General features: G+C 35.7%; 1 protein-coding gene across 4 annotated transcripts in view; it reads left to right on the plus strand.

Annotated features, from left to right (window-relative positions):
• strn4 (striatin, calmodulin binding protein 4) overlaps positions 1-14,778 on the plus strand; it is a 29,256-nt gene that overhangs the window by 1,238 nt on the left and 13,240 nt on the right. For 2 of the 4 annotated variants that reach the window (XM_016500380.1, XM_016500378.1), the window contains 7 exons: positions 10,588-10,691; positions 11,465-11,541; positions 11,699-11,777; positions 11,875-12,060; positions 13,014-13,188; positions 13,271-13,427; positions 13,771-13,872. In XM_016500380.1, the coding sequence (XP_016355866.1) occupies positions 10,588-10,691; positions 11,465-11,541; positions 11,699-11,777; positions 11,875-12,060; positions 13,014-13,188; positions 13,271-13,427; positions 13,771-13,872 (880 nt within the window). Of the gene's footprint in view, positions 1-634; positions 669-10,587; positions 10,692-11,464; positions 11,542-11,698; positions 11,778-11,874; positions 12,061-13,013; positions 13,189-13,270; positions 13,428-13,770; positions 13,873-14,778 lie in introns of all 4 variants that reach the window. The other 2 variants (XM_016500379.1, XM_016500382.1) reach the window with 2 other exon arrangements.

A 14,778-nucleotide genomic window follows, 5' to 3' on the forward strand; every position in this document is an offset into this window, starting at 1 on the left:
CTCTTATCCTTTCCTTCCCTTCGCATCACCTCCTGGACTCTGTCTCACTCCTGTTCTCTGGATGTTAGTGGGTTAGTGTTATGTCCTAACACCGTTCCTTGCACCCTTGTCCCAATATAGCAACACTGTGGCCGGACCCCTCACTGTCACCCTTCCCTCTGGTCTTCCTCTTTTAATGTCAGTCTGACTGCCATCTTGTCTGCCTCCTCTCTGTCTCACATACACTGTGACCTGGTTTCAGATGCAGATGTAAGAGCTACAGATTAGAAATATCTTTCAAATATTCTGATTTGCTGCTCAAAACACATTTATTATTATTATTATGTTGAAAACAGCTGAGTAGAATTGTTCAGGTTTCTTTGATTAATAGAAAGTTCAGAAGAACAGCATTTATCTGAAAAAATTTTTTTTTTGTAACATTATAAATTACTTTATCATCACTTTTGATCAATTTAAAGCATCCTCGCTAAATAAAAGTATTAATTTCTATCATTTCCCAAAAAATAGAATAAAAAATAAAATAAAAATACTGACTCCAAGCTTTTGAATGGCATATGTATAATGTTACACACGCTTTTTATTTCCTATGAATGCTGATCTTTGGATCTTAATGGAGCCGCTTTCAAGCCGAGAAATATCGCTGGGAGGCCGAACGAGACGAGCTGAGGGTAAAAAACGAGTTTTTTTTTTTTAAATCGCTTGTTTTGGTCTCTTCCAGACGGATTCCTTGAGGAAGAGCTCATTTACAGATAAGACGCAGGAAGAAGTCACGATCTCCTGCTATTATCGTTGATTAGATGTAGTTTTGTGATTACATCGGGTTTAAGTATTCATTAAAACAGTAGCAAATGTAACTGTAACAATTATTCTTTTGTTGAATACCCATACCTACCTTAGGATAGGAATCAGGGCTGGACTGGGACAAAAAATCGGCCCTGGCATTTTTTGGTCCAGGCGGCCCATCACCACTTTTATATATTTATATAGGCGGAGCAAAATATTTAATCGCTCCGTCTATAGAGCATTGTGATTGGATGTTTATGCTGTCAATAACAGGAGACAAACCAATGGGCCACTGGCTGCTCGCTGTCCCTGCGGGATGGTTTTCGGCAAAAAAACATTCTGTCGGCCCCTTAAGTGCGTCGGCCCACCGGGAAAATGCCCGGTATGCCCGATTACCAATCCAGCCCTGATAGGAATTGATTCTGGATCTGATTCATCTGAACGATTCTAATTCTTTTAGTATTTTTTGGGGGGGGAAAAGACAAATCAAATATACAATTCATGTTGTATTTACTGCTGTCAGCAGTTTGTTGCCAATGAAGAGATCAGATTTCAAAAGCAGATAAATGCAATACATTAACTGGTCGTAACTAACGTTATATACAAATAATAAACGAATTTGGTAACACATTTGATTAAAACAAAACTCATATTGCGTATCTTTAACTACACGTTGTCATTTGAACAACAAATGAACAAGTCCACACGGATTGAAATCTGATTGAAATATCACGTGTAAGTTTTTGCATAATTTCGAGTAGGGCATGACCAAAACAATAAAGGTATAATTCACCCAAAAAGGAAAATTCTGTCATTTACTCCCCTTCAAGTTGTTCCAAACCTGTACGAGTTTCTCTTTCTGTTGAACACAAAAGAAGATATTTTGAAGAATGTGGGTAACCAAACAGTTGCCGGTCCCCATTGACTTCAGTAGTTTGGAAAAAGAAATGCAATGGAAATCAGTGGAAACCAGAAACTGTTTGGTTACCCACATTCTTCAAAGTATCTTCTTTTGTGTTCAACAGAAACTCATACAGGTTGAGGGCGAGTAGATGATAATACAATTTTAATTTTTGGGTGAACTGTCCCTTTAACTTGCAGTTCAGAAAGTGAGCTAAATGAATTCAGGAACTGAAACCAAATGTGTGTTTTGATTTTTTTATAAAAATAACCAGCTTGTTTAAGAGTCATCTGATACGCAAACAAATTATATTGGTGGAGTTTTATGTTTTTGATTTACTAAAAAACTGCTCATAAGAGTCATTTGTGTATGAATTGAACTAGATTGACTAAAAAAAAAACAATTGTATTTCTTGCTTCATTTCTATTCAAACATGACGAAAGGAATAAATTGAGGTTTAGTAAGTGAGTCAGTTAAATTCAGTAAATGCTTCGAGTTACTGGTAAATGTTTTTAATTGGATGATTTTTGATTCACCTAGAAGCATTATACAAACCATTCGTTGTCAAGTTTAGTTAGATTCGCTAAAAGAATTGGTTCATACAAGTAACTTAACGAATTGGACTACAATGGTTGTGTACTTTGTACGATTTTGTGTTTTATAATTATCGAAAATAATCAGCTGACAAGAGTCATTCATTCCGAAATCAGACTACACTGATATTTTAGCTTGATTGATTATAGAAAATATTTTATACAAGTCATTTGTTTAGGAATCGGACTGCATGGGTTGTGTACATTGTAGGCTTGTACGTTTAATTCTCCAAAAAGGTTTATAAAGTCATTAGGAAATACGTTTTACTGATTATTTTTTATTATTTAAGAATAGAGGTCACCTAGGGTTGCACAAACAAGCACTTTTTTTGGTCTCCGTACAAAAAAGCCTGTTGTACAGTACACTTAATTTCCTGTCCTTCGCACAATTACAATGCTATTTCTGTTGTTGTTTTGCTTCTTTCAGAAACCTGGCATTAAGTGCAAGATAATAGAATCAAGGCAGTTCAGAGGCAGTAATGTAAAAGAGCTCCGGCTGACATTTATTTGAAATTTACATTCAAATAGATGTTTTAATAATAATTGACTTTGTGATGTCATATGACCCTATTGACTGCTACTTCTTTTGTAAATTGTGAAGCTTCTGTTCAAGGCATGCCGTAATGCAGTCCTGCTGGAGAATTAAAGCAAGTTTTTTATTTTTTTCTCCTCAGTCCCAAGAGAGCCGATCTGTGTGTCTAGCACGATTTCGTCATTTAGTGCTATTACTTGCATCGTATTACGGCATCTGAGAGATGTATAGCTCAAGTTATTTTATATGAAACCTAGAAACATAAATTCTATTAGGAAAGCTTGCACTCACATCAAGAACATATTAGAGAGCGGAGAAAAGCTGTTTCAACCGAGGATTAGGGATTTGCCCCGAATAAAATTTGCTTAAACCGACTTTTTTGAGTCTGGACTCCACTGGCCCAGTTTGCAGTAGATCTTGGCCTGAGAAAAGCTTTGCAATTAAGTGACCCCATTCAAACAGTGCCTGTAGTAGATTACATAAGGAGTTGCCAGTGTGCTCTATAAAAGGATAGGCTTTGTGGCTCTCGTGGATGTGTTCTTCTTCTGTCAGGCCTCTTCTGGACATGCCCATGGAAATGTGCACAGACTTCAGGGACCAACTGCTATGTTTTCCATGTCTCACACACACACACACACACACACATTGTTTTTGACTCGGCCTATAAAAGGATGGTAAGGGACAGTTGTAGTGTGAGAGTAGCTCCACTCCTCCTTGGTTTCCCCTGCCGTGGGGCATCACATTCCCTGATGTTTTTATGTGGGACACCTGTGCCATTGTGTTTCCTTTGTGGCAGGCAGGACAGGTATGACGTCCTCTGATGCAGGATTATTGTTAACTAAAACTATAAAATATAAATATTAATTGAAAAACAATGTTTTTTTAATTGTTGCCTTGGCAACTAGCTGAAATGTCCATTTTTTTACTGTAAGTAAATACAAATGAAAAATTAAACGTATAATAAAAGTCATATTTAAAATAATAGTAAGTAATAAAAATAATAATAATAATGACAAACACATAACAAAGTTGTTAAAATTAAAGGAATAGCTAGTGCACCCAAAAATGAAAATTTGCTGAAAATGTACTCATGCCCAGGCCATCCAAGATGTAGATGAGGGGTTTTAATTAATTTTTTATCTGAACAGATTTTAATAAATGTAGCATTGTATCACTTGCTCACTAATAAATCTTCTGGAGTGAATGGGTGCCGTCAAAATGAGAGCCCAAACAGCTGATAAAATCATCACAATAATCCACAAGTAATCCACACCACTCCAGTCCATCCATTAACATCTTGTGAAGCGAAAAACTGTATGTTTGTAAGAAACAAACCAATCATTAAGACATTTTTAAGTTAATATCATTGTAGGGCCTTATGATTTCCGCAATGCGGAAAACACGGACGGAATCGCGGAATCCAATCATAAAAATTAATTTTACTGTATAACGCGGAATGTCACGGAATTTGTCAAAGTTTGGATGAATTAATAAAAGGTAGGTCAGTACACTTGTCAAAATGCGATATGGGCTAGTGTCTGTAAATATTAAGCCACAAAAAGACTATTTAAATATGAATCGTGCATGTTCTGCGTGTGAACGAATGGCGCACTTCACATACTTAAGCTACACATGTGAATAAATCTGAAGCGTGCATGCGTATAAATAAATGAGGACATAAATACATGAGCAAAATCCCCAGAACTGCTCTGAGAGTCACTTCATGAGTATTTTACCATTTCATTTTGAGAAAAACTATCTTCATGCCATACACACAGAAACTTAAAGGTCCTTATGGCAATCCGTCAAAATAAAAGTTTGGTTTAACTTGAAGAAATTGTGTCAGAAATATATTATTATTGTGCAGTAGAATGTACGTAATACTACTAGTATTACTAATACAATTATTACAAGTTTGTTTTAACTTACATTTGATTAAAATATTATATGCCTTCTTCTGATAACCAGAAAAAATACAACACAGAATTTCTGAAAAAAACAAAACCTTTCACGGTGCTATTGTAAAAATAAATTGTAATAAATTAAGTTATTTTATGCATTCAAATAATTAGATTGATTATTAAAATTTAATTAAACCATTAAAATGGAATCCAGAAAAATTAAAATGAAAAACGCTGAATTTTGTAACAATAAGACAAACACATTTCATAGGGCCCTAAAAATGCTATTATTGTTCAGCTTTTACTAAATTGATGTTAAATTGTATAAGTTCCATGATTTTAATTAATTAATTAATTAAATTATTAATTTGAAATTCACCTATTTCATTGCTTCTAGCTAAATGCTCAGTCCTCTATCCATAATTTTGCTTTCTCCATGAAAAAGTCTTGTCTGAATCAGGAGAGAAATATGCACAGATCAAGCACTGTTAAAAAGCAAAAACAGTCCAAAACAGTTCTAAACAAATATGTGGGTGGATGTAGATGTGAGAAGACAACAGTGGATGGACTTTTTCCACTGGTGGAAGAGTTATTATGGATTATGGTATTTTAGGCAGAAGCAATGGTTTTAAATGCCTTGATGGATTTGTTTCTTACAAACATGCAGCTTTTTACTTAATGTTAACTGATGGACTGGAGACATGTAGACTACTTGTGGATTATTGTGATGTTTTTATCAGCTGTTTGGGCTCTCATTCTGACGGCACCCATTCACTGCAGAGGATCCATTGCTGAGCAAGTGATGTAATGCTAAATTTCTCCAAATCTGTTCCAATCAAGAAACAAACTCATCTACATCTTGGATGGGCTGAGAGTGAGAAAATGCCAAAATATAAAAATAAATGCAAAATCAAAATTCTAAAAACTGCATGAATAATTACTGAAATAACATTGCTTTACACAGTTTGCTAGAAGGGCCTGATCTTTTTGTTTAGTATTTTAATGTGGTTTAATGAGCTGAAGATATTTTAATTATTCAGTAAGGTGTGAGATGCCATGCTAGCTAGTGAAAATTGATATTGCAGGGTCAAAGCACAAAGGCTGTAGTTTAATTAAATAAATTATTCAGTTTCATAGTGATTCATCTGCATCCAGCTCATTTACCATAGCACATTTATTTGTTTGACAGAAAACCTCCAGAAGCTTCATGGTTTAACATTTGAAAATGGAAAAATAGTAACTACTATTGTCTTTTAATTTTGCAGTTTTACTATACATTTTTTATTTGATTTAATTTTAAATTTAATTTCTATAATTTTTATTAACTGCTCATTTTTTTTTATTTGACATGATAGTAACATTAGTGCAATATATTTTTCATAATCATAATAAAAAAATATAGTTATTATTATTATTTTGTAGTCATATCAAATAGGTCACCATCCGTGGGAAAATGGCAAGAGATTTAAAACAACAACAAAAATCCTCTCTGTTGATTTTATGATTACTGAAAGAGGTTTGAGTGGTAATAACTACAATTAACACTAACTATCCATTTTATAATTAGCCTTGTGTAGTCAAGAAATATTTATTTAGCACTGTTCGTCATTATTACAACTCTTGCATGTAGTTTAATACTGTAGTCTAATACTGATGTTTGCCACATAGTCAGCAAATTATTCATGATGTGAATCTTTACACAAGAGATGCACATCAGTCTAACAACAGGTAGCTTCACCTGTCAACTCCCTTAATGTCAATATAACATTGTATTGTCAATAAAACCTTTTTTGCATTTAAGCTTCACCAAAGGCTGAAAGTCAAAGGTTAGACCATCTTACTGAACAAAAGTTGTATAAAAACACTTAGTCATTTTCAGATGAATGAGTTCACTGGGTTCATATATTCTTAAAAAGGCTCGTCCCAGAAAACGTCTGCTGCTCTAGTTGTTGGACTGAGTCTCAAAGGGGTGCTAATGTGGAGAGAGAGAGTTTGTATGTGCCCTTGACCTGTTCCCACCCACAGGAAGTCACGAGAGGGATGGTCCACCATATAAATGTGTCAGTGTGGTTATACCGGCCCCTTCCTTAACCTTCAATGGCCAGAAATATTGTTTTTTTTGCAGCGCAACAACACTGTACCAAGAACTGTCTCAGTTCAAGTAGAAGTATTACACTTTTGCTGCATAACTATTCTAAGCCATCAGATTTATTTTTCCATTTTGTTAGTGCTGCTGAGACTAATTATGTTTTGATAGGTAGATTGCAAGTGTAATTTCCCAAGCAGTCCATTTCCTAGATTGACAATGATGTCAGATTCCCAGTCATTGTGTGACAAGTATCCCAGTTTCAAAGGCCGAAAACATGGGCAATTACTTGCCTTTGTGAAAATGTCAAAGTGCTCCAAAGACCTGCCATAACAGGTTGCCTGCCCACACCATGGCAACCACGGTCGAGCCGGTCTCCATGAGGACCTGCGCCAACCTGCTTTACTTTTCTTTACTTTTCAAGTCAGCCTTGGAGACAGGGAGTGATTTTGAACGTTATCTATGGCTTGGCATTGCTTACATAAAGATCAAATAGAGAACAGGCTAGAATTGTTCCTGTTTTGGGCATAGAAGATAGTTTTATTAGAAATTATTATTATTGTTATAAATATTGTTAATATTATTGATATTGTAAATTATGATGATAATTTATGTATTATTGTTTGAAAGGTAATCGTGATATTCATTATAATAAGCAGTTTAATTTTTTAATTTAAATTGAAAGTTACATTTTTTTTAACTATTAATATTTTTATTTAAATCATCAGATATTCAAATTTATTTATAATATTTTACATGAACATGATTTTAACAACAATAATAATGGCTATTTTATTGTATTAACAATAATCATTTATATTATTTATAGTATAATGTTACATCATGAAAATGATGATAGTTTGTATTATCAGTAGTAGTAGCAGCAGTAGTAGTATTAAAGGGGTCATATGATGCGATTTCAATGTTTCCTTTCTCTTTGACGTGTTACAGGCTCTTGGTGCATAAACAAGATCTGTAAAGTTGCAAAGACTAAAGTCTCAAATCCAAAGAGATATTCTTTATAAAAGTTCAGAGTCAACCACACCTAGCTAAAATGGCTCGTTCTAACACGCCCCCACATGTCTACGTCACGATGTGGGAAGATTTGCATAACGCCGCCCAAATGTTCACGCAACGAAAGAAGGCGTAACTTATTCTCGCTGTAGTATTGTTGCTGCCTCCATGTCGTGAAGACGCTGTGTTTCGTTGTGAAAGCGAAACTACTTTGTTTGGTCTTCCAAAAGAGGATGATATCCGCTTCGTCATGCCTGGAGCTGATCCGTGCTGGTCGCTGAGGAAATACATCAACTTCGCACTGTGGAGTATGTGGAAAATAATGTGTTTTTTGAACCTTAAACCGCATAAACACATTTCATTACACCAGATACACAAAATAATGTTCTTTTTAGCAACATCATATGACCCCTTTAAGGGTAGTGGTGGATTTATTTATTTATTTGTTTGATTTTACATTAACAACAATAGCTATTTTTTATAGTTATTAATTTGTTGTTGTTGTAAATAACAATAATGATGTCAGTTTTAGTATTATAATAGTGCATTATAATATATAATAGTTTATGTATTATAATGTATTATATTTTACATAATTAAAAAGTTTTATAATATGTAATATTTTTAAACATTAAAGGCACAATATGTAAGATTTTTTTATTAAAATATCCAAAAAAACACTAGAACAGTGTTATATATTTTGCGGACTTGTGTACTTACATTATCCTAAATGTTTCGAAGAATGTTTAAATCCAGAGAAATAAGCAATTTTAACTAGTGACACAGACCGTGTCTATAGTGTCATTGTGTCACCTGCCAATGACGTCATAACCCCTCGATTTCCGGTTTTGTTTTGTAGAAAACATGGAAACCCCAAAGACGCTTTAATATGTTATGCGTTTTATTAGACCGGTGACGACCGCACAGAGTAGCATTAAAACAGAACTTTCAGATGTATCTAGTATGATAAAACAGCGCTGCTTTACGCCACATTTTTTACGCCTTTGTTTCTTTATTTATTTTGAATACGCGCCCTCTAGCGGCGAAAAATGACATATTGTGCCTTTAACATATTTATAGATTGTTTTACATTAACAGTGTGATTTTAACAATAATAAAAATAAGTTTATTTATAGTTATTATTATTACTATTAGTATGTAATTTTGAATGTGGAATGTATATTCCAATGCCTAAATAGTTCTGTTGTGTGAGATACACCGATGGTGTGGGTGTGTGTGATTGATTTCTGTGCCAGGGAGAAGTGAAAACAAGAATATGCCTGTGTGCTGCTGACCAACTCTAATCACTGTTATGCCGAGTTCAAACTGCACGATTTTAGCACCGATTTTCACTCGATTTTGAGAAATCTCAAAAGACTCGATCGACGCCCGTGAAATATTTGTCATGCTAAATATCTGGACCTGTCGGCGATTCAAAATCCTGCTGTGTGAAACGAGTTCTGACTGAAAAATACATCGGCGATGACCTACAGCCAATGAGAGAGCAAGGTACAGGGCTTCGGGGAGGAGTTATAGACCACAATATCAGCAAGCATGGCTTCGGTTCCGAGAAAGGCTCCTTCTCTGTCTATTTGGATCCAAGAAATGGAGGATAATTTTAATAACATTTTAACAACATTTCCAGTCTCGCGCGAGCGAGAGAACTCTGATCTCACTTTCCTTATCACTTCTCGCATGCGTTTGGTTATGAAACGTAGTTTGTGGACCAGACAGACGGTGCGTTCCAAACGGGATACATCGCCCTCCGAAGGGCACTTCGGAGTGAAAACAATACCGTATCGAGCAAGTTCCAAACCGAAGTGCTCAATACTGGCCACTTCAAAGGGCCCTTCGGAATGAAGGATTTCGAAGGGTACAACTGATGGACACTTCGGGCTACCCATGATCCTTTGCGCAGATTCTTTGTATGATGACGGCTCCTCCGTGTGGGCACGTGATGATGGGCACTTGAAGGGCACTTCAAGAAATAGTTGTTTGGTCCCCTGCACCCTTCAACACTTCGAAGCTCTCACTCTGGAGGGTAAACCCTTTGAACGGATTAGGGTATAGGGATGAGCCCTTCCGAATGGAACACAGGGAGAGTGGTTCGATTCTTCCTATTGTAAAGTCATGCAGTGTGTAACCTCTTGTCGCCGATCCATCATGCAATGTGAACACAGCAGCAACTGAATGCTACCCCAGATAGTCCTGCAGTGTGAAAACAACTGTGATCCGATGACTTGTGTGAACTCGGCATTAGAGGTTTTTGTTTACCTAAAGGCATAGATTCGCTGGGTCGTAAAGCAGCACATTTTGTAGTAGAGACGTGCAAACATGATTAATAATCTGAAATGATGTAAATTGTTGGTAATTTGGCATTTCTGATTGATGTGGGATTTACGGTGGACTCTAGGGGGCGATTGAGGCCCATTTTTATTTATTTATCTGTTTTCTGTCTCTTTTAAACCATGACAAATTTGGAAATGAATGGTTTGTGGTTTCTCCGATTTTATCGTCTCTTTTCTGTCAACATATTTGACTTTCATGATTCTGGTCAGCGCACAGTCAGCAGCAGTCTAAAATAAAGCTTGTGGAATTGCAGGCCTTTAGTTATCCGTTGCCCTCAGAATGTCATTGGTGGTGGTACGATCACGAGGCTTCTGCATATAACCTTTCATTTTCACTCAGATATATCTCGTTTGAACCCTTACCTTATTTATATCTCTCTCTTTCCCTCTATGTCTGTCTGTCTTCCTGTGCTGCTGCTGCTGTCTCAGGCTCAGGTGGCGTTTCTGCAGGGTGAGAGGAAAGGTCAGGAGAACATGAAGCAGGATCTGGTGCGGCGAATCAAGATGCTGGAATACGCTCTGAAACAGGAGAGGTGAGCCGACACACAGATGAGCCTCTTTAGCTCGCCGTATAGTGTGAAACCCCTGCTCAGTAAAAACACAATAGAACATTACAAAAAAGTGATAAAAAATGGATCGAAACAGTTACAACTTTAAATTTTAATTGGATGGGCCATGTTAAGCTGTTGTAAAATTTCCTTTTTTATGTTCTGTTTTTGTGTGTGTGTTTGTTTTCTGTTACTTTTGTTTTGTTATTTTTTGTTTTGTTACTTTACTGTTTTATATCTGTTTTGTTCTTTTGTTTTGCTATTTTCTGTTTTATGTCATTTTTCTGCTTTGTTCTTTTTTTGTTTTGCTACTTTTTTGTTTTGTTATTTTTCTGCTTTGTTCTTTTTTTTGTTTTGCTACTTTTCTGTTTTATGTTATTTTTCTGCTTTGTTATATTTTTGTTTTGTTACTTTTCTGTTTTGTTTTGCTGTTTTTCTGCTTTATTCTGTTTTTGGTTTGTAGTTTTGTGTTGTTGTTTTTTTTGTTCCGTATTTTTGTTTTGATCTTTGTTGTATTGTTTTTTTTTCGTTCTTTTTATGTTCTATTATGTATTTGTTTTGTTCTTTTTTGTATTGTTTTGTTCCATTTTTTTGCTTTATATTGGGTTTCTTTTTTGTGTTGCCTTGATTTTCTGCTTTCATTTTTTTCTGTTTAATTGTTTGAGAGAAGATGCTGTCCTGAAGCACATTGAGAGATCTGAGGATGTTTCCAAGAGTTTGTGTGTTAATCACTTATAATCTTGTCATTTTGATCCCAGGGCCAAACATCAGAAGCTGAAAAGTGGCACTGACCAGAGCCCTGGAGAGAAGAAACCAGAGACAGAAGCTGAACCAAGTAACAACACAAAAACTAACCTATTAAACATATGCACTTATGAAACTTGATGTGGTTCAAATTTACCAACACATGTTAATCATGCCCAGAACAAATACCGTATGCTGCTGGTTATATGTTTTCTTTGTGTTCAGTGACATCATTCTGTTTCTCACAGTACCCAATGGGCCTGCAGATTCAGATTCAGAACCAACCAATCAGATGCCTTGGAAGGAGGGCCGTCAGTTATTGCGCAAGTCAGTGTATTTTGTTTGCATTCATTTTCAGATTTATTTATCAAAAATATTGTGCTGACCCTGTGCATGTGGTGTTTTTGTGTGTGCACGTGAGTAGGTATCTGGAGGAGGTGGGATATTCTGACACCATCTTGGACATGCGTTCCAAACGTGTTCGTTCCCTGTTGGGTCGCAACAGCCCAGAGGCGAATGGGCCTCCTCCCAGCGAACCGCCCACAGAACCAGAACCTCACAGTGGAGGAGAGTCACTACTAGTGTGCCAGATAGAAGAGCAAATCAAACGGTTAGAGCAACACGCATTTTGACATATTAGTATTAAAGGGATAGTTCACCCAAAAATGAAAATTCTGTCATCTTTAGGAATTGAGGAATCTTAATCGATATTAAACAATCTCTTGTAAAATTAATTAAATTATCTCTTGTAAAAAAATAAATAAAAATCAATCAGTTTAACACCCATTTATTTGTTATTTATTTGTGTGATAAGTGGGATATTATGAAAACAGACTGAAACAATCCTAACTTAAATTTCTAATTGGATGAGCAATGTTTAAATCGGTTGTAAAATGTATTTTGGCTTTCTATGTTTTTTTTTTTTTTTTTTTTTTTTTACGATGGATAATTAAAACAAAATTTTGTGCTTTTTTTTTGTTTTGTTTTGTTCCTTTTTTGTTTTGTTATTGTTTGTTCTGTTTTGTTTTTTGTTGTATTTATTTTTTGTGCTTGATTCTTCTTTTGTTCTGTTTGTTTTGTTTTTGTAATGTTCTATTTTTTTGTTTTGTTCTGTTTTTTTGTTGTTGTTTTTTTTTTTTGCATTACAATGTAATTTTTTTTGTGTTGCTTTTATTTATTTATTTTTTTGTTTCATTTTAATTTTGTTTTATTTTACTTAGCAAATTTCCCACAGCTGAATGCTGCTATAAACACACACCTTTGACTGCACTTTGACTTGTGTTGCTTGGCAACTGCAGACAGCATTTTGTTAGGATAATGCAGTTTGTTTCTTGGCCGAGGGATTGTTTATTCCTTTAACTGTTCATAATAAATATAACTCCTAACTGAACATTGTGTACTTCATCATATTGCTGTTCCTAGCAGTTTAGGCAATCAATAATCCACAAGAGACTTGAAAGCGGTGTTCTAATTTCATATAAGTGTTTGCAAGGCCATTTTTGAAACTAAAGTTTTTGCAGTTATGCTTGTTGTGGTAATCATGAAGAAATATCTCTCCTGCAGACGTGCTGGAAAAGAGAGCTCTAAAGAACGGTTGGGAAGCTCTGTCCTGGATAAGATTCCTTTCCTTCGTGGCTGTGAGGACGACGATGAGGATGACAGTGATGAAGAGGAGGACTTCCAGGGCATGACTACAGACTGCATTGATGGACGCAAAAGCAAGAAGTCCAGGAGCAAGGTCAGAGTGTTTACATGAAGATAAGGTCTGCACGCACCGATCCTGTTTTGTTCCTAACAGCGTGTCGCCTTTACACATGTAGATGGGTGGAGAATCCATGACCACAGATCTTGACCCTGAGGATGACGATGATGAAGATGATTCTGAGGACGCTCTGGGTGAGTTTGATTTCTTGGGCTCAGGAGAGGAAGGCGAAGGGGCGGGAGAAGCTCGCATATCTGGAGACGGCCGTGAATTAGGTATGGAGGCCCATATGTTCAACATTTTTGGAAATATAGTCATGAGAAGTACTACTAGACAACTCGCCATTCCTGCATGCATTTTTGACAGTGGATGTGAGGGTTTCCCTTCCCTTTATTGTCATGCTGTGACCACTTACTGTTTTCTTTTAATTTGCTTTTGTTTGTAACTTCCTGTTGATGAAATCTGTTGACGGGACCTCCATTCGGTCCTCACGTCACTGCACGCTTGTTTGTTTCCCTGATATTCTTTTTACCTGAGTGACTGGCAGCAGTGGATTTTTATTTATTTTTCCCTGCTCTGTCTGCTGGTTTGTTTAGTCCTCTCACTTCCTCTGCCCAGGTTCAGAAAACCGCCGGAATAAGTTGCAAGGCATTATGTCAGATTTCCCGCCCAAACCCACTCCACCTCCTTCTATCCCAGGCCAGACACGCTCCGGAGAGGGTAAGATTAACCATCCGGCTCTCTGAATGCACCCCCTAATCCTAAACTGATCACTTTTAGATCATAAAAACAATCAGCAGTAAGGGGCGTGTCTACTCATGATGTGGAGGAGAGAACGATCGGACGCCGAGGTTGCTGTGTTTCTTCTCGATAGTTGAGTAACACAGTGTCTGCGCCACAACAGCTAAAGTCTGTCTAGTACACTGGACGCGACAAAGCGACCGCTGAAAATCATTTGAAATTTGTGTCAATACGTCATAAATAGAACGCAGCAGCAGTTTGCTCAACCATTACTTTTTTAATGCATTGATACATAAAAATTTAGTTAAAAATTATTTTTTTTCCCCACATTGTAGATTATATTATATTAAAGTGTTTTATACTGATTTAATTTTATATTATATTATATTATATTATATTATATTATATGTTATCTCACTGAAATTATTGAACCATTTTTCATTTTATTTGTCAGTATAACGAATGCAAATATTCTTTCTTAAAAATGTCAAATGCATAGCAGAAAGTTGATTGATGATGCATGTTGCTCAGTTGGCTTTTGAATCTATCTGTCTGTCTATTTTATTTATTTATTTTATTTATTTAAAGCGAGGTAACATTCAGCCAAACCATCTTTGTTGCCAAGAAGATTACAAATATTTAATGTACTAAGTAAAATAAAAATGTGGGCATTTTTCCTCATTGTATATTATAATATATTATATTTACACAATTTGAAAGTTATAATCGTTTTTATCAGTATAGCAGTGATTATTAAAGATGCAATATGTAAGATTTTTTTATTAAAATATCCAAAAACCACTAGAACAGTGTTATATATTTTGCTGACTTGTGTACTTACATTATCCCAAATGTTTCGAAGAATGTTTAAATCCAGAGAAATAA

The sequence above is a fragment of the Sinocyclocheilus anshuiensis genome, unplaced genomic scaffold (assembly GCF_001515605.1).
Source record: "Sinocyclocheilus anshuiensis isolate Anshui unplaced genomic scaffold, SAMN03320099.WGS_v1.1 scaffold374, whole genome shotgun sequence".
Taxonomy (NCBI): domain Eukaryota; kingdom Metazoa; phylum Chordata; class Actinopteri; order Cypriniformes; family Cyprinidae; genus Sinocyclocheilus; species Sinocyclocheilus anshuiensis.